The 19686-nt window shown below is 40.9% G+C and overlaps 1 protein-coding gene across 7 annotated transcripts in view; it reads left to right on the top strand.

Moving 5' to 3' along the window:
• The first annotated feature begins 3581 nt into the window (after positions 1-3581).
• The window catches only part of TARBP1 (TAR (HIV-1) RNA binding protein 1), a 63626-nt gene continuing 47521 nt past the window's right edge, over positions 3582-19686 (top strand). For 5 of the 7 annotated variants that reach the window (XR_009005629.1, XR_009005630.1, XR_009005628.1 and 2 more), the window contains exons 1-7: positions 3582-4586; positions 9398-9495; positions 10836-10905; positions 13092-13240; positions 14324-14376; positions 16077-16174; positions 18639-18774. Coding sequence is in view for 2 of the 7 variants with exons in the window: in XM_057530716.1 (XP_057386699.1) it covers positions 3653-4586; positions 9398-9495; positions 10836-10905; positions 13092-13240; positions 14324-14376; positions 16077-16174; positions 18639-18774 (1538 nt within the window). In the remaining 5 variants the exon portion in view is untranslated. The remainder of the gene's footprint in view (positions 4587-9397; positions 9496-10835; positions 10906-13091; positions 13241-14323; positions 14377-16076; positions 16175-18638; positions 18775-19686) is intronic. The other 2 variants (XM_057530716.1, XM_057530715.1) reach the window with 2 other exon arrangements.

The following is a 19686-nucleotide window of genomic DNA, read 5'->3' as shown; positions in this document are numbered from 1 at the left end:
CATAAACTGTGGCGGAAACACACATATTCATTCATTTCTTCCTACAACCATTCCTACAATCATTTACTGAGTGCCTACTGTCTGCTAGACCCTGGGAGTGCAGATTATGTAGGCAGTAAACCTGATAGTAACTGTAGACTTCTCTTTCTTGATGGTTTGGAGGTAATGTAGCAGAGTGCACAGCTTTGAGTCAGACAGCTCTGCTGCTTTTTTGTTGTGTGACACCGAGGCAAGTTACTTATCCTCTCCTATTCTCAGTTTCCTCATCCATAAAATGAGAAAAAATAATAGCACTTCATTTATGAGTTGTTTTGAGGATTCAGTGCAGTAGTATAAAGATATTACCATGTCTTCTTTATAAGTATAAGTAACTGTTAGACATTATTATTATCACAACTGAAAGTTTGGGGAAGACAGAAGAAGTATGATTAGGTGCACTGTGAGGGGCTTCTCAGAGATGCCTTGTAGTTAGGGTCTTCATTGAGGAGTAGAAGATAAGCATTTCTTGAGCATGATATAACCAGGCGTGCAGGTACTGGGATTCATGTGATAAAAGATATAACTCCATAACCCCTGCCTAGCCCTCAAATTGCTCTTGGGAGGGGAGGGGGCAGAGAAGTAAACCTGCAGTTATAACAGCGTGACAAAATGCTGTGTTAGGGATACGCTAGGATGTTTGGGGAATTTGGAATAGGGTGACCTCACTTAGGTGGGGTGGGTGTTGGTGGTGGGAGCGAGGTATTAAGAAATGACTTTCTGGAGAGATGACATTTGACCATGTGTCTTGAACAAGTGGAGTAGAGGTAAGAAGGGCTTTCCAGAAGATGAAAGGGCTTTTGAAAAGACAAAGTGTTTTGTCTTTAGGGACTTCAAAATCCAGGTGTATATGGGGCATGAGGACGATGGGGCTGGAGAAGTAGGTAGGACCACCTCAAGGGGCATCTGGGATGTCATGCTAAGAAATTCAGCCATCATTCTGGGGGCTATGGATAGTCGTGTTTTAATTTTAGGAAGATCATCCTGGTAGTAATACGGCATGTGTATTGGGGTGGGGAGTGAATCAGGCAGGAAGTTATTGCTGTTATCTTAGTAAGAAATGAGGAGAGTCTAAAACTAAGGTGTTGGTGGGGGACAGAGAGGTGGGGACACTAAAAAATTTAGGAAGTTTCATGGATAGATTTGAGGAATCAAAGAAGAGAGTGGGAAGTCTATTTGTAACTGAGCAAGACCCTATGGGGCCTTCCTAGAACAAACCACACCTACCCCAACGTCCTCTGCCTGCCTCATCTGTAAAAAAACTTTAGCCTCCTAGGCCTTCCCCGAGTTGCAAAGAGTAAATTTAATCAGAGAAGTGAGAAAATGCAGAAAGAAAGAAAAGCAGTCAAGCAAGACAAAATAATAATAGTCTAGCCATTAAACAAAGTCAAGGACCTTTAGTTCCTCCTCAAGGGCTATGGATAATGTTCTGAGCCATAGTCTTTGAGCTGTTTTGCAGCTACTGAAACCCCCATCAGGTGGGAGAAGTTAACTGTAGGCTGCCCACAAGCACATAAACCCCAGAACAGTCGGGACCAGAAGGCTGATGATGTTGACTCCCGATTACCAATCAGAAGAGTGTCCACAAGCTGATCACACACCCCACAATGCCCCTCCCTCACTCTGTCTTTAAAAACTTTTCCCTGAAAGCCTTTAGAGAGTTCGGACCTTTTAAGCACTAGCTACCTGGACTCCTTACTTGATGCCCTGCAGTAAATGCTGCACTTTCCTTCACCATGACCCTGTGTCAGTAGATTGACTGCTGCACGCAGGCAAGGGGACCCAAGGTTGGTTTGGTCACATATTGGCTCCCATGGTTTTTGACTTGGGCAACTCAGTGAGTGACAGCCATTCCCCTAAATAGGAAATACCTGGGAAGAAGTATATTGGTGGTAGGGGGGTGCAGTAATGATGATGGGGGAATGAAGGTAGTGAGGTGACCTTCATAAAAGTGCAGATTGAGAATGATGCCCTGAGTGATATCCAATGGAGACATCTGGTAGGCAGTAGCTAGATAAGTTTGCAGTTTGGGAGAGAGATCTGTGCAGGAGATCTAGATTTTTTTCATCATTAGCATGTAAATCATAGTTGAATCTATAGTTTTAATGAAGTTATTCAGGGAAATCTGAAGCTGTAATTCTGGAAACATCCATATGAACAGGTCAGGAAGAGAAAGAGGATTCTTCCCCAAAGAGATGGAGAAGAAACAGCTGGGGAAACAGGAAAAAGAAAAAAACAGGAAGAAGCTATAGGATGAAAACTAGAGGAAGACAGAGTTTCAAGAAAAGGAAATCCTCAACAGCCGTTTGGTGTTTTCTATCTTTGAAATTTTAGCCATTCTGATGGGTGTGAAGTGGTATTTCTTTGAGGGTTTAATTTGCATTTCTCTAAGGAATAATGATACATCTTTTCAGATGCTTATATTTGCATATCTTCATTTGTTAAGTGTCTGCTCAAGACATTTGCACATTTTTGTTTGATAGATATATGAAGAATATATATTGAGGGAAACTGATGTTTACTGGCACATTAAATGTTGAAGGCAATGGATATTTACTGACACATTCTACATAGGCTTACAATTGAACTCTTTATGTATCTGTCAATGGAAAACTGAATGACCCTGAAATACGGGAAAAAAATCTTGCATATATGATGTCAGATACCTGTAAATAACTTTAAATTATATAAAACCAAAAATCTAAAAATTAAATAATTTTAAATTCATAAAATAAACTTAAATAACTTTAAATTACACTTTATCCATTATGTTTATTACACATCAAGCTCTTTGAAGGTGAGATTGTGACTTCTCCATGGACTAAGGGAGAGATCTCTATGGTTGAAGGCAAAGTGAAAACCCACGTCACTGATTCAGTTCGCCTAGGATTGAGCTAGAAACCAAACCAGTACCGTGCATGCTAAGGTGAGGTTTCTGTTTCTGTACTTAGCAGTAGATGCTGTCAGATATACAGAACATACAGACACGTGGACTATTTGGGGGACCACATGTGGGAGCATAAGCATTGTGTGCGAAGGGCTGCATGCAAGATCCGCTTGGGCATTTGACTGCCAGCATCGTGGTGGGTATCTCGTTTTCAGCCCTAGGCTCATAGCTATGGTACTTTTAAGGGCCTCTACCTCATTCTTGGGTTTTCGTTATTTATTTTTTAAGCAGATGTCGGGAACCCATTCCGAAGCCACTGTGTCAGTCTCTGTGTGGGTGCCAGGCTGCACCTTTTTGAAAATGAGCTTCTAGGTGATGGTGAGCACACCTTCCTGGTGTACCTCTGGCCCATCCTCACAGGCACGCCTGAATGATTTAAAGCCCTCGGGCAGGCCAATCTCCAATTAGGAATCGATGGAGTTGGTATAGATACGACATTAACGTTTCACGAGGGCCTCTTTTCCTCTTACAAAAGTAAGGGGCAGAAGCGAGAGTATCAGATCCAAGGCAGCTCTGGTGAGACCTGCCCAAAGCTCGCCTAGTGGGACTAGGGCGGGGCTGCAAGCCCCCTACCTGCGGGCGCGCGCCCGGGCCCACCGTGCACGCGCACGCACTAGCGCACGCCGGCGCCTTCCCGTGGGCGCTCGGGGTCGGCGGCGGGCGGGGCAAATGGAGTGGGTGCTGGCGGATGCACTGCTGTCGCAGAGCCGGGACCCCCGGGTCCTGCTTGGGGCGCTGTGTTGCGAGGAGGCGTCCGCGGAGCGCGTGGAGACGCTGCGCTTTCTTCTGCAGCGACTGGAGGACGAGGAGGCGCGCGGCGGCGGCGGCGCGGGCGCGCTCCCGGAGGCGGCGCGCGAGGTCGCCGCCGGGTACCTGGTGCCGCTGCTGCGGGGCCTGCGGGGGCGCCCCGCGGGCGGCGCGGACACCGGCCCAGCGGCCCGCCAGCGCCGGCGCGTGATGAGAGCGGCGGGCGCGGCCCTGCACTCGTGCGCCCGCCTCGCCGGGGGCCCGCATTTGGCGGCCGCGCTGGCCGAGGAGGCGCTGCGCGACCTGCTCGCCGCGGGCTCCGCGCCCGGCCTCGAGGGGGCCGTCGAGGCGGCCGTGGAGGTGCTGGCGGCCGTGGGGCCCTGCCTGCGGCCCCGCGAGGACGCGCCGCTGCTGGAGCGGGTGGCGCGGGCCGCCCTCGCCCTGGCGCTAGGCGGGGACGAGGCGGGGCCCGCCGAGGGTGCGGCGGCGCTGGTGGCCGGGCGGCTGCTGCCGGCGCTGGGCCGGTGCGGCGGGGCGGCGCTGCGGGCCGTGTGGGGCGGGCTGGTCGCCCCCGGGGCGCCGGAGGGGCCGGGCCGCGTCGAGCCGAAGCTGCTGGTGCTGAGCGCCCTGGCGGAGAAGCTGCTGCCCGAGCCCGGCGCGGAGCGCGCCACGGTGGCGCGCGACGCGGGCCCGGACGCCCGGCGCTGTTGGCGCTTCTGGAGGACGGTGCAGGCGGGGCTGACCCGGGCCGAGGACGCCCTGACGCGCAAGCGGGCGCGCTACCTGTTGCAGCGCGCGGTGGAGGTATCGGCGGAGTTGGGGGCCGACTGCGCGTGCGCCCCCCAGGAAGGAACCGGTACTTGCTTCTTTGCCCCCGGGCCCATCCCTACCTGGCTTTACTGGGAGGGAGGCCCCCTGCTTCCGACAGTCAGCTCCTGGGGTCGTCTCCGAGATACGTACTGAATTGGGTTATTCTCATGGTCCCCATAAAGCCTGAAAAACCTTGGGAACCTCATGTCGAGGGTGTTTTCCTAACTGACACAGATCACTGCAGTCGAGAAGAGTCTGCATCTCAACTTTCTGACTCAGAGCAGGTGGAATACTGCATCCGTGGAATAATTTAGGAACGAGCCCAGGCAGGATTTTATGGACCAAATTTGCACTGTATCGTGGTAGGTCCGTTCTAGCAGAAAAGAAGAGTTAGCGCCCATCAAATTGAAAGGAAAATTATTTTTCCTTTCACTGAGCGAAAATTATTGAAAGGAAAAAATTATTTTTCCTTTCCTTTTCACAATTCACTGAGCGATGAATTGAGTCTCGAGTGTTAGTTTCCATGACACAATTCTATCACATTCTTTTGAAATTTCCCTTGGTAGTTCTCTTAGCAGGATTTATTAATATTTGTTAAGCATATGGGCATTAAGTCGACCTTTGGAGAGTATTTTTGAAATTGATTTAGTTGAATGAGGTTTTAATTTTTTTACATTTTGAGCCTGTGCTTCCTACCACTTTATTGCAGAACAAGAGTAGATGAAATAGCAAGGCCTCCCTTCAGTTTGGTATGTTCCCATTGATTGATTTGTTCACTGAAATTATGTGAAAGTACACTTGTCATCTTAAATTAATTCTGAGCTATCAAAGTCAAAAATGGATTGACTGATTCAAAACTGCCTCAATAGATAGAAAATGTCTACTTTTTCAACTGGAGCTGCCTACTTATTTATACTGGTAAAGGATTTTTGTTTGGCTGAAGTTGTGAGTAGATTAGATTTTTATATAAGCTTAAAACATCAGGTAGTAAATATTTTAACAGTCCACAAGTTGGTGATCATCCAATGAGAGTTGTCACTGGAAAACATTTTTTAAATTACCAAAGTTAAACACTCATTTATTTTAAAGAGTCAGTCATTCTGCGTTTTAAAGATAAGCAGTGGTCTTATGCTTGTGCCCCCCCCCATTTCCTTCATTTCAGAGGGCAGCCACTTTTACCTCCTTTAGCTGATTATTTTGGTATTTATCCCCATATCTTGAAATGATCTAGTAATGTCATAAAGTCCAATGTCATATTTGTAATTTTGGTTAAATGTGAGTTCAACAAAATTATGACTATGAAAATACTGTTCACAGGTGACCTATGTATATATGATGGGGTTTTTTTTTTTTTTTCCTTCCTGCAGGTTTTTCCTAGATTAATGTCATTTATGTTTGGTTGTCTCCATACTTATCACTAATTCAGCCCCAGATTCTTAGTTAATTGTCTGAATCTTTCCTGTACAAAGTCAGATATCAGGCATTATAAATTTTCCTGAAGAAGTGTCTCCTAGAGTCCTCTTACAAGCTCAGTCTGGTGCACAGCTGGCATTCTTAGATCTGCCTTCACTGTCATCTGGGGGATTCCCTTCACCTGATTCTGTGTTGGAGCTCTTGTTTCCTGGAGTTCATCCTCTTTTTTGGTTGACTCATTTGTTTTGGTGTAGTGTATTTTCTAATAGTTCCCTGAGATAAAATTTTTTTAAGACCTTGCCTATCTGATAATTTAATCAAAGGATCCTTTATGTCTGATATGTTTTCATTGCTATCATTTCTATCTGTCACTTTTTTATAGTTTCCATCTCCTGAAAATCCCCAACTGTTCATGCATGTTGTCTACCTTTTCCATTAGATACTTTAACATATCATAGTTATGTACAAGTTCTGTACTTGGACCATATCTGAGTTGGGTTTTGTTTTCTGTTTTATCTCTTGGCAGTGGGATCACTTTTTTCAGCAGAGACTGAAATATTTATGCCTTCGAGATAGGCACTCCTCTCTGTTAGACTCTTTGGGTTGAGTCACTCTGGTGAGCTGGCTTTGGATTTTGTTGGTGGTGGATTGTTGCCTCCTGATGTTTAGTGTGAAGCCTGTAAGGTTTTTCTCAGTGTTGTAGTTTTTCTCAAGCCCTCGATGCCGACTCCACGGATGGAGAGCTTCCTCCATGCCTCTGTCCTTCCCTCAAGGGTAGACTACTGATGTTTGTTACCTGGTGCAAAGCTTGAGATGGGGAAGGAGGGAACTTTTCATTTCTCCTACAGCAGCCTCTTCTTAGGCCCCATGTGCCCGATCCTTAGGGTTCAAACTTTTTAGCCATCTCTGTTCCCTCTCCAGTGGCACATAACCTCTGCCTCCCACTTAATGAAGGGTTAAGAGTTTCCTTAACTTCCCCTGTGGCGGCTGCATTCTGCTTGTATCTGTGGTGGGTCTTGGGTGCTGATATTCTGCCCTTCCTCCACAGCAGCAGACCTGCTTCATATGAGTGCCGGACACATAAGAGGCTTTCCTCGTGTCAGTGCAGGGTCGAGGGGAGAGCAAGTTTTTAGCCATCCCCAGGGGCAGCCAACTTTGCCTGGTATGAGAGCAGGGACAAGGGTGGGATTGTGGGAGGGTTTCCTCCGGGGGCCGACAGCTTTGGCCTCCTGTCAGGGAAGGGTCCAGGGTGCAGGCAGGCGTCTTCAGTTGACCACCACCTTGTACTCCTGCAGGGCATGGATGGGCTGCCCTTTCAAACCTCGGTGGGCCCTGCATGCCCACGCCTCCAGGGTCCCCTGCCCTGCCCACAGTCTTTCTTGAACACATGGGAGCGGCCTTGAGGAAAAGAGCTGGTGAGCGGGTGTGGACTCCCTTGGGGTTCCCAGAGGTTCTAAGTTGTGCACACTTGGCCTTTAAAAACTTGTCAAATTTTTATTTTATTTTTTAACTGCAGTTCGTGTGTCCTGTCTTACTCTTGGAGAGGCTTTTTGCCCTTTGGAATTCAGAGAGCAGTGCAATCTCAGCTCTCTGATGGACCGCCCCCCACCCCCCCACCAAAGTTTAGGGTTTGGTTGATAATCCAGCCTCTTTCTTCTCTTTGTTGGTGTGGCAATAATGTTTTCTTGTGGTTTTCTTGGAAGCCAAGACCAAGCGTATCTAGACACTTTTATTTTGCCCTCACATTCAACTGATGGTTTGATTGGGGTAGAATTCTGGCTTGGAAAACATTTCTGTTCAAAATTTTAAAGGCATCCATCTGATGTCTTAGAAGCTCGAGCTCCGATTGTTACTGTTGAGAAGTCTGAAACCATTTGAATCGTGTTTATTTGTGTGTGATCTGTTTCTTCTCCATGGGTGATTATAGAGACGGTGTCCCCAGCTTTCTGCCATTTCAGTTTTGAGGGCCTGTTTACATCCTGGTGTAGGGCACTCGGACCTATTCAATCTGGAAATCATGTCCTTTGGTTCTGAGAACTGCTCTTGTATTACTTTGATTTCCTCCCTTCCTTTTTTGCTTTCTGTTCTCTTTTTGGTTATTGAACCTCCTGGACTGGCCTTTAACACATCTCTTCTCTCCTGTTTTCTATGGTTTTGTCTTTTTTGCTCCACTTCCTGGATGATTCCTCAACTTTATTTCCAGTCCTTTCTTTGAGTTTCTTCTTTTTGCTCTCAGATTTTTATTCTCATGAGATCTTTTTTGTTCTTGGAGTGCCCCCTTTTTAATAGTGTCCTGTTTTTATATCATAACTATACTATCTTATCCCCCTTTAAAATACTAGTGAAAGTTTTTTCTTTTTTAGGTTTTCTTTTTCCTGTGTAGTTTTGTTTTCTCCAGATTTCCTTGTTTATTTGTTTTGGTCTTGATCTTTACTGTAGAGGTTTCCCTACATGTCTGATGAGCCTTAGACACCTGCTTATATGTAAGAATGTGGGACGAAATGTCAAGTTTAAAGCTTTAAACACATGAGTGGTGCTTGTTGACTGTGCACTTCGCTGTAAGGTGATCTGGCCAGGGCATTTTGTTAGGTAATCTCTGGTGAAAGTATTTTCAGGTCTTTCCTCTTGGGGTAGCCACTTGCCATGGAGAAGGTCCTCTGGGACCTGAAAGGCCAGGACAGTGATGGGGGCAGTTGGAAGGGGGTCTCAGCATCCAGGGTGCATACATGTTCATTTCCAATTTTCATGTGGCACTCACCCTGACCTCAGCCGTGTCCAGTGCCCCTCAATCTGGAGACCCACTCTTTTACCTTACCCAGAGAATAAATCCCAGTCTTTTTCCTGTTCAGAACACAGGAAAGGGCATCTGGGGATGTGTTTCTTAAACACATTAAACAAATCCTGATTAGTTTAGCCTTGATTTTCACCTCTACTTACTGAAGTATTTTTTGCTGCCAATTCCTTAAACTTGGGGGGATTTTGTAGTGTGAATCAGATTTTTTTCTTCGCTTTCCTTGTGCCAACTTAATAGTCACTTTTCTTGATTCTGTTCGCTTTTCATCTGATTCGTGGATCCTAATTTCATTGCTGTTGTCTGCTCCCCTGTTTTCTCCATTCTTGGGTTTTTGCCTTTGAAAAATCTCTTACTGTTATAGTGAGATTCTTAGGGAGAGAAAGTAGAGTACATGTGTTCAAATCTGTCATCCTTACCCAGAGTTCCAAGGTAGTAACCTTAATTTTTTTTGGAAAAAACCTCCTTTTGAAATTCTTGTTTGCCCAAGCCTCCTACTTAGGCTCTAATCCAGGGGCACCCTCCATTGTTAGAGAAAACAACATTTGGTAATAGTAGCGTAATTTTAAGAACTGTTATCATTTAGAAGCTTATGAAATTTTCTAATTTAGGAACTAAATCTAGGAACTAATTTTCTTTTTAAACCATATCAGGCCCAAGTCTGTTTTGGTGGTCTGAGAAGAAAAAAGATGAGCTTCTAAAGTTTTGGGAAAACTATATTTTAATTATGGAAACTCTTGAAGGAAATCAGGTAAGTGTTTTCATATTTTAACAAATCCTATGTAGATGCAGTTTTGGGGTTTTTTTTTCCCAAACATTCTGTAAAAGCAATACAAAAAGGCCAACTTGGATATAGCATAATGGAGTCCAAGCGTACTTTTTTTTCTGGCATAGGTGCAATTTAAGATTGAATATAAACTCAGGAAATTAAAGAATACTTTCAGTTGACTTACATTATCATTCAAAGAATTCAGTCTTATTTGATCTTCCCTTGACATTTACTTCTAAAATGTTTACCAGTTTTTAGTTTCTTGATGTTATGAATAATCTCCTAAGAAATACACACTAAGGGAAATGTTACTTAAAGTCTGAGGTAAATTGTTATTAAGTAAATAATGACCCTATAATGGCCCTTTGATTTTGTAGATTTCCTTCCTTCCTTCCTTCCTTCCTTCCTTCCTTCCCTCCTCCCTCCCACCCTCCTCCCTCCCCTCCCCCTCCCTCCCCCTCCCTCTCTTCCTCCCTTCCTCTCTCTCTTACATCTTTGCATTCTTGGTCCTGAGAATGGAAACTTGAAAAATCATTTGCAGTTGACTTTGAGTTCATTTTTGTAGGATCTTAGAGTTTTTAAGTTGAGAAGAATCTCTTTAAGATTACCTGCTCTAGTGCAGTGTTCTCAAACTTTAACATTCATTAGAATCACCCAGATGGCTTATGAAAGTGTCCGGCCCACAGAGTTTCTGATTCAGTAGGTCTGTGGTGGGGCCTGAGAATTCAGATATTTTACATGTTCCTAGGAGAGCCATAAGCTGCCATCTGGGCACCACACTTGGAGAACCCCTGTTGTAGGGGTTCCCAGTCCGTAGCTGCGGGGCCCGCCATCGTGCAGCCACTGGGAGGTGTCAGTCCAGATGCATTGTTTGTGGACTAAAATAATTACTCATATGTACTAAATATATGTCGATACAAGGATGAGCAATAAAGGAAAAGCATTTCTAAACACATATAAACTGTTACGGTTTTCCTGAATCAGTATATCCTCAAGACCCTCACTATTTAGAAACTGATTTACCTTTAGTTTGTAAGGGTATGTAAATTAAGACGCTGGTATCTGTAGCAGGGTCTAAGAATGAAGAGCACTGAACTCTGAACTGACTCTACTTCTAAATGTGTGGCCTTGAACAACGTGAGTAACTAGATAAAGCATTGCAGTATTTTTTCCTCTTTGCAATATATTGGTATACAGGCCCTGCCTATTTTCCAGGGTGGTGAGGAGGAACAGAGTGACTGTTGTATAAATAGATGAAAAGTCTTCTGAGTTTTGAACGGTGAATTTTCATTTCCTGTGGCTTTTTGCTTTTGTTTTTTCAGATACATGTTATAAAGCCAGTTTTACCAAAGCTAAACAATCTGTTTGAATATGCAGTGTCAGAGGAAAATGGTAACAGTTACTTTTATTTTGCTTTTTTATAACACTTATAGTTTTTCCCCTTAATTTTACAATTAACTTTTATTCATTGTAGAGCATGTTATAGGAATATATGAATTTATATATGAATTTACTGCTACCAAGAGACAGCTGCTAACGTTCCAGATACATACCTTGTGGATTGATTGTTCATAATGTTTTTTTCTCACTCAGCAGTATAACCAAATGCATTTACCTATGTCCTTAAATAGTCTTTGAGAATTTAATTTTAAATGACTGCAGAGTTTTCTATAATTTAGAGGTATGGTCATTTATAAACTTCTGATTATAGAAAATTTCAGACATTCACGGAAGGAGAAGAGTTTGTATGATGAACCCCACCACCCAGCTTTAGCAGTGATCAACTTGTGCCAGTCTCTGTCTTACATCATAGGTGGCCTCTCCTGCTCCTTCCCCATCAAATGATTTTGAGGCACATTCCTAGACAGCATATCATTTCATCTGTAATTTTTTTCAGTATATATCCTTAAAAGATAAGGACTCTTTGGTAATGTTTTGATCATGGTGTATTATTCATTTTTAATAAGAGCTCTTTGGTATTATATATTTTAAGTGCTTTCCATCCTTATTCTCTTAATACATCTATTTCATTGTGAAGAGTTATTTTCTTGAGGTTTTAGCTATTGTTCTGTAGGTTGGACTTCTTAGGAAGAGAAAATTCCAAGATGCTATTTTAAATATGGTTTTTAAGTCCTTTATTAGTTCTATATTATGAGAGCTTTTTAGGAGAAATAAAATGAAGCTGGAGCTTCCTAAAATTATTTTATGAAATTAAGTTTAGATCAACGAGACAGCTAAATGCAAGCTAATGGTGTTTTGTATTCATATGAATGATAAAATGCTACATTATCATGTTTGCACATGAGAAATAACCTAGGTAAATGGGTTTTAGTGCCTACTTTAGATAATTACAACTTTAATAGTTTGACCCCTTAGGAATTGAGCTTTATTCAGCCGATTGCTATGGTTGTTTTCTGATACACTGGGATTTTTCACAGACCATAAGAATCTGTAGTCCCACCTGGGGCTAGAATTTAATTGAATCCTGTTGTGACTTCACTTATGCATTTACTATTAAAATGATTCTCTTATTACCACGTTTTGCCCATAGCTCTTGGCAAACCAAATCAAATAGCAGTGACAGATTTTGAAAAATCACCACTGCCAAAGGATTGAACAAGCATCTTGGTGTAAATTACAAAAAAAAAAAATGGACTGATTTATTTATGGGATACCATGAGTTAAAAATGCGGAGTTTTTTTTCTAATAGTGTTAAAGGATATTTCAAAAAAGTTAAAGTTTGTCCAGGGTACATACTCCATTTTTTGTTTCTCACTCATTTGTATATTTACTTAATAGATGTTTACTTAGTGTCCAATACATGCTAAGCGCTGGGATAAAGTGGTGAGACAGATGTACTGTTTTTCACTTGATTTTTGTCTGTTTTCCAGGAAAAAATAGCTTTGATTATAAGTTCTAGACAGGCAACAAACAAGAGGCAGAAATGGAGTTATCTAGTGAGTGAGGCCATACCTTGGAGAGGGCAGCTAGGAAAGACCCGCCTGAAGAGTGACACGGAAGTTGAGGAGACAGCTCTGGGTGCAGAAGCCCTGAGGTGGAAACAGCTCAGTGGGGTGGAGGACCAGACCAGTCAGCCACAGCACAGTGGAGTGGGAAGGCGGGGTAAGGTTGGAGTAGCTGTCAGAAGCAGTTCATGCCTCGCTTGTTTTTTAGTCTGAGTTTTGAGAAGCCACGCAGGGGTTTTAAATAGAGCAGGGACAGTTTCAGGTTTCTGTATGAAAAATGGGTTGAAGTAAGGTGAGAGAAGAATTGGTTGAAATCACCCCAAACCTAAAGTTTCAACCTGCGTGGGGTCATATTTAATTTTTGTACGCTGTAGCCGCTATGACATTCGCTTGCAGTCTTTCTAATTGAATCTCTCTGAAAATGGAATACCAAATACTGAAGTTATTTTGGTTATTCAGTAATTAAACACCCTCAGATGCGATTAAAAAGAGACTCTCTTTTGCGGTGTTGTAATGAAGTTAATGTGTTTGTGTTTATTTTTGAATATGTAGTCTACATGGGGCAACATAATGTGAGAATCTTAAGTCAACGTTCGGTGTTTATTTCCACAGGATGTTGGCTCTTTCACCCATCCTGGCATCTGTGCATTTATAAAAGAATGTTTGAAAGTGAAAATAAAATCCTGACCAAAGAAGGCGTTACCCATTTTTTGGAGCTCTATGAAACAAGGGTCCTTCCATTTTCAGCAGAATTTTCTGAGGTAATGACAGCCTTTCCCTTTCCTTTTTCCCTTTGTCAAAAGATGAGGGGCGAAGGTATTTGTTTTATCCTATGTGATCTTCAAAAATATATACTAGGGCTTGAAAATCGCAAGTAACATTTTAGAGATTTGCATACAACAAATCCTATTTCTCTAAACTTAGCTATCGTACTGGGAGAACGCTTTCTGTAATGTAGTTTGTCGATAGGCTGCCTGCATCATGACCAGTAGTTCTTTGGTATCAATAGTCTGCTCAAAAGTCAACAGCATGAAAACTGGTATAGAAGCGTGTTAGTGATACTGTTTCCACAGTTCTGAATCACTGAATTATCGCTCTTTGTTTAGTGATGCTACTCCCCCAGTTCTGAGTCAATGAATTACTATCTACTGTACTGAGCAGAGGTTGCCTTTAGAGCTATATTATTAGCGTCTATGCTTCCATTTATCAGAAATCACACAAAGCAAAGAGACTGTGAGAACTACAGCTGTGATTTAAAGTTTTATATTATGGTGCCACGTGAACCAGGTGATCACTGACGTAGGTATAGTAACTTACCTCTCGTTTAGAGGTAACTGAAGTAAACGTTCCTAGTTGTCCAACTACCTGTATAGTGTTTTAATATGCATCATTTATCTACATTCTCCTAGCCTTCTTGCACTTCCTGGAAGCTTGCTTTTGTCTAGTAATATTTTTGAAGATATACTTTTCCCCCTTTGTCTTCCAGGCATAGGGGCGTGAATTTTCTCTTGAGTATCTTTTTGTTTTTCCTTTGTTACTACCTTTATTTTCCACCCTGTGTCCCTTCTTTGGATTCTCTTCTTCCTTCTTAGCACAACATGTACTCTCCTCTCAGTATTCCATATGTTTTTATCAGGTGGGAAAATTCGGTATTTGTTTTGTCGTTCTGGTGGAATTAAGGTATCCTCCAAGACTATCATACACCAACCTACAGCATGAGAGATCAGCTTTGCTTGTAACAACTCTTCTGGTGCCCTGTGTAGGATGTGCAGTTACAGCAAGCTGACTGTTGAAAATTACAGTTACAACTTAACATCAAATACTTTTTTCCTTTTTTTTTTTAGTTTATTATTGGGCCATTAATGGATGCACTTTCAGAGAGCTCTCTATACAGCAGGTAAACAAACATTGTTATTTAGCAGCAATGCAGTCATATGTATTTGGTATATAAATTCAATGTGATTATGAAATATGACCAGATTGTTTAATGAATTTGGTATACGAATATACGTTGTCTTGTAGATATTCAGCTTTTTCTAACCATGGCATCCCTTCTGTGTTTGTTATTCTTCTTGCCTTTCTTCCAGTAGTTGTGTCAGGTGTTTCTCTTTTTCTTTTCTTTCCTACTTTGAACCCATCCATTCTTGGGCTTTTGGGAAGGATATCTTACATAGCTACTTCTTTTCCCTTACTCCTGATTTCTGCCCTCTTGGAAATTGTAGTGGCTTTGGCTAACCAACACTTGACACTTTTTAAACTTTTGATCTTGACTTATAGAAAAGTTGTGAGAATAATACAAAGAATTCTCATTTATCTTTTATCCACATTCCCTAAATGATACTGTTTAACCATATTTGCTTAATCGTCGTCTCTCTCCCTGTGTGTGTGTGTGTGTATGTGTGTGTGTGTATACCTCTGTTTCTTAGCTCTGTCTGCTGAGCAGACTTACCATCTATATTTCAGTGTCTGTCTGTCCGTCCATCCATCCATATTAAAAACCATCAGTTCACACCAGCACACCCATTTCTAGTCCACTACCACAGGGTTCATTCTAACTTTCCCCTTTCCATATCTGACGGTGGAGGCCATTCTCCATGACATATCGCTTATTTGACACCATTACCCTTTGTCAAGGTTGATACTGGGAAGAGCTTGTCAGTATTGTCCCTTTTCCTCATTTTTTGAGCATTACCTGTACTCTTGAATTATATCTTCAAAAATTTCCCTTGCTTTTGAAATTATGTTGTCTAATTTTGAAAACTAAGTTTATTTATACTTGCAAGTCCTTTGTTTGGTATATCTCTAATAGAAAAAAACTCTCACCACCAACTTCTTTAAAATTTTTAAGTTAGTCTGTGCTAAGTTATATTAATATTTAGTCCTATTTAATATCGAAAGAGCATAGCAATGCTAGATTTGCCAATTATTTTTGATTTTCAAATAATCATTACTGTTGAATAGTTTTCTGAAGCAATTAGACGACTGGAAAGCAGTAAAACCAACTTGGTGCTTTCTGAGAGTTGACAAACACATTTATTACAAAATGCCTTCAGTTCCCTAGCACCCTAATGTGTTCAATTAACAGGTAATGTCCCTGGCCGAAGCATATAGCAAAAGAAAAAAATGTGACTTTAGTAGATGTTAACAATTAAATGCTCTTGCAAAAGTTACTTATTACTAACATATGTCTTTCTGTGAATGTTATTTATTTTATTTAATACTTAAAGATTTAAAATCATTGGATTAGGTGTTGGGAACAATAAAATATAATTTTAAATTATCATTTTTAGACTTTTTTTAAAACGATACTATTTGGCAAGATTCATGTATGTGTGTCAGAGAAAGTATCATAAAAAAGAAATCCATGCCTGCTTAGTATAGCACATCACTAACTCACGTCTTTTCCTAGAAGATCCCTGATGTTTTTATCAGAAGGATCCTCAAGATTTTACTGAAAAATAAAATGCAGGTTTAGAAGAAGAAGATGGTTTTATTGTTTTATTGTTGAAAGACATTTGGGCCATATTCCATTTAGTTTCAGTATACTTATTTGTAAATAGATTTAAAATATTTGTTTTTTTTCCCCTTTGTCTGTAGGTCCCCAGGCCAGCTGATAGGAAGTGGTTCTCCATTGGGATTGAAATTACAGAAGTTCTTAGTCACTTACATTTCTCTTCTTCCAGAAGAAATAAAGAGTATGTGTCAGCAAAGAGTTTCATTTTATTAGCTTAAATTTTTAGTATGTTGGTTGTAAGCACCAACCTATGACTATTATAATCAGTATTATCAAAATAGTTCCTTTTTCCAGAATATGCAAATTTTGTCAGAATTATACACATGTCCATTGAAACTGAGTACACAATTTTACTTTTGTATATAACATGATACCAGTATTGGTATCCGTAGCATGGAAGCAGTTTTGGAATGTGTGCTGCAGTTTGCTGTTCTTTCCAATTGTCTCTATTCAGTTTCAAAAATTAGCGAAAAAATAGGTTGAAGAAAGAAAGAACCTGGGCTTAGGAAAAAGTTATAAACAGAATATCTATTGTGGCAAAGTTGTCCCTTTATAGATACTGACTCAGAAAGATAAGAAAGAAAAAAATGCTTTTTGTAAGACCTTGTATCCTAGAAATATCCCACTTCTTCAGGTTGGAGATGTATTTTTCTTTCTGATGAGCTATGTTGGTAAGCAAAGCACAAAACCAGTGTTATTTTTGCTTGAGTAGCAGGGCCCACTCACTCTTCTTTCCGAGTCTTTTTTTCATTCTGGGCTTTGTGACTTAGAAAGTGACCCTGGCTATGAAATATATATACTTTTTCTTTTGTATTTAATCTGCAAATAGGGTGAACGATGACCAGTGGTACTGTGTATTCAAAAGTCAGGGAAGAAAGAGAAAAGATGGTCACCTGTATATCACAACTTTAGATTTATAGAAAACGGATTGTTTTGATTACTTTTTTAAAAAGTTAAACTGGAGAAGATAACTGTCAGAGCCGTTCTTTAGTTTGCTAGAATTTGGAAGTTTACAGTCTGGGGATTAACTTGCCGACCACATTGGTACATCTCACGTCCACAGCTCAGTGTGAGTGACATGACGGTGATCAGTGCCCCCTAGAGTTTGAGCGCCTAGAGTTTGTGGCCGTGTGACCCTTGTCAGGGTGGTAAGTGAATAAGCAATAGAGGCTTGGCTATTGCCATCCTCCTTGTGTCATGAGAGAGCTATGAGGCAGAACATGGAAACTTAATTAGTCCAACAGGAGGGACGGCAGGTAGAATGTTTATTTACAGTTTTTACTTCGTAGTTTTTTCTGTCAACAATATCCTAAGCATATCTAGTTCTGGGCTAGGCACTTTGGGAGATATAAAATACATGTAATACCCTTTCAGGAGCGTCCAGGGATTTCTTAAAAGTCATTCTAAGTGATGATCTCAGGAAACAGACATTTTTATTAACTACATGACTTGAAGATCCTTAAGATCCCACATATTAGCAGAGAAAGCGGGATAGAGCACCATCCTTTTGTATCTCAAAATACTTAAATTAATTACAGTGATTAGGTCCAGGGTAGGTACGACATAACCTGTGAGAAAAATCTAATATTACTGTTTGCAGATACCAGAGGCCAGCTACCATTGGTACTTCTTATCCTGTGTTTCTTTAATATCTCCAACAGATGAATGGTTTCCAACAGTAAAAAATTTACCTTTTACCTTAACTATTAAATATATAGCTACATGGTTGTCAGAATTTCTACAATACACTAGAATACTTACCTTACTAAAAAGGAATGAAATTGAAATGACATTGATTTTTTTTTTTTGTTCCCAACAGCTTTATTGAGATATAATTCACACACCATAAAATTCACCCTTTTAAATTGTTCAGTTCAGTGGTTTTTAGTATATTCACAAAGTTATACAACTATCACCACTAATTCCAGAATATTTTCATCATCCCCAAAAGAAACTCCTTGCCCATAAGTAATCAAGTCTCATTTTCCTTTCCCCTGGCTCCTGTCAGCCACTAATTTACTTTCTGTCTCTCTAGATTTGCCTCTTCTAAACATTTCATATAAATGGAATCATATAATATGTGGCCTTTTATTTTATGTCTGGCTTCTTTTGTTTAGCATAATGTTTTTAAGATTCACCTATGTTGCAACATTTATCAATATTCCATTCCTTTTTGTAGCTGAATAATATTCCACTGTGTAGATACTTCACATTCTGTTTATCCATTCATCAGTTGATGTTTGGATTGTTTCCACTTTTAACTATTATGAATAACTCCTATGAATATTCACATACAGGTTTTTATATGAATGTAATCTTCCACTTCTCTTAATTATATACCTAGGAATAGAATTATTAGGTCAAATAGTAACTCTATGTTTAACCTTTAAAGGAGCCACCAAACTGTTTTCCACACTGGCTGCACCATTTTACATTTCCACCAAGAATGTCTGAGAGTGCATGTCTCCACATCCTTGTTAACACTTGTTATTGTCTGTCCTTTTGACTATAGCCATCCTAATGGGTGTGAAGTTGTATCTCATTATGGTTTTTGATTTGCATCTCCCTACATAAAGTCCGATGATGTTGAGCATCTTTTCATGTGCTTGTTGGCAACAATGACGTCTTAAAACTTTTTCTTTCAGGTAGTTTCCTGTTAAAGTTTATTCAGAAGATGACAAGCCGACATTGGTGTGCTATTCCCATTCTGTTTCTATGTAAGGCTTTGGCAAATATCCCAAGATGTAAAGCCCTGGGTATAGAAGGGCTTCTTGCCCTGAGGTAATGTACTCTGAGTATGTTCACATATATTTGTCGTACCTTTCCATTAGTAAATTTTGTTTTTCCTTCTGCTTTAATCCATAGTGAGTGGTTTTAGTTAATATTGGCATCAGGATTTTTCGCTCTTAATTTTATATAATAAAAAAGTAAAAAATTTATTCATATAGTTGAACTTATTTTGTTTTATGAATTACTAATTTAAATATATGCCATAATACATACTATTGGATTATGGTCACTTTAAAAATAAGGCCAGTAAGTTGTTTTTATTACATTGATACATAGGAAACTAGAGATAAAATAACAAATATTAATATTGATTACAAAGTATTTCAAAAAAATGTAAAATTCTTACTTTGAAATTGTCTTTTTTTCTTTAATAAATTTATTTATTTATTTACTTTTGGCTGCGTTAGGTCTTAGGTCTTCATTGCTTAGGTCTTCATTGCTGCACACGGGCTTTCTCTAGTTGCGGCAAGCAGGGGCTACTCTTTTTTGCGGTGCGTGGGCTTCTCATTGCGGTGGCCTCTCTTGCTGCGGCGCGTGGATTCTAGGCACGCAAGCTTCAGTAGTTGTGGCACGCAGGCTCAGTAGTTGTGGCTCGCGGGCTCTAGAGCACAGGCTCAGCAGTTGTGGCGCACGGGCTTAGCTGCTCCGCGGCATGTGGGATATTCCCGGACCAGGGATTGAACCTGTGTCCCCTGCATTGGCAGGCGGATTCTTAACCACTGCGCCACCAGGGAAGTCCTTATCTTGTTGTTTTTAAAAGAAGATTTGTTTCATATTAAAATTGAGCTCCACTAGAGGCCTTAATTATTTAATAGCTTTGAAATTCTCCTGGCAGTGACTGCATTAGAAAGTATAGATATATTAAATCAAGTTGTCAGTTATTACAAACTATCAGAATTGTCC

The sequence above is a fragment of the Balaenoptera acutorostrata genome, chromosome 16 (assembly GCF_949987535.1).
Source record: "Balaenoptera acutorostrata chromosome 16, mBalAcu1.1, whole genome shotgun sequence".
In the NCBI taxonomy this organism is placed as follows: domain Eukaryota; kingdom Metazoa; phylum Chordata; class Mammalia; order Artiodactyla; family Balaenopteridae; genus Balaenoptera; species Balaenoptera acutorostrata.
Note: the sequence above shows the minus strand (reverse complement) of the source record. Positions and strands in the feature narration are given on the sequence as shown.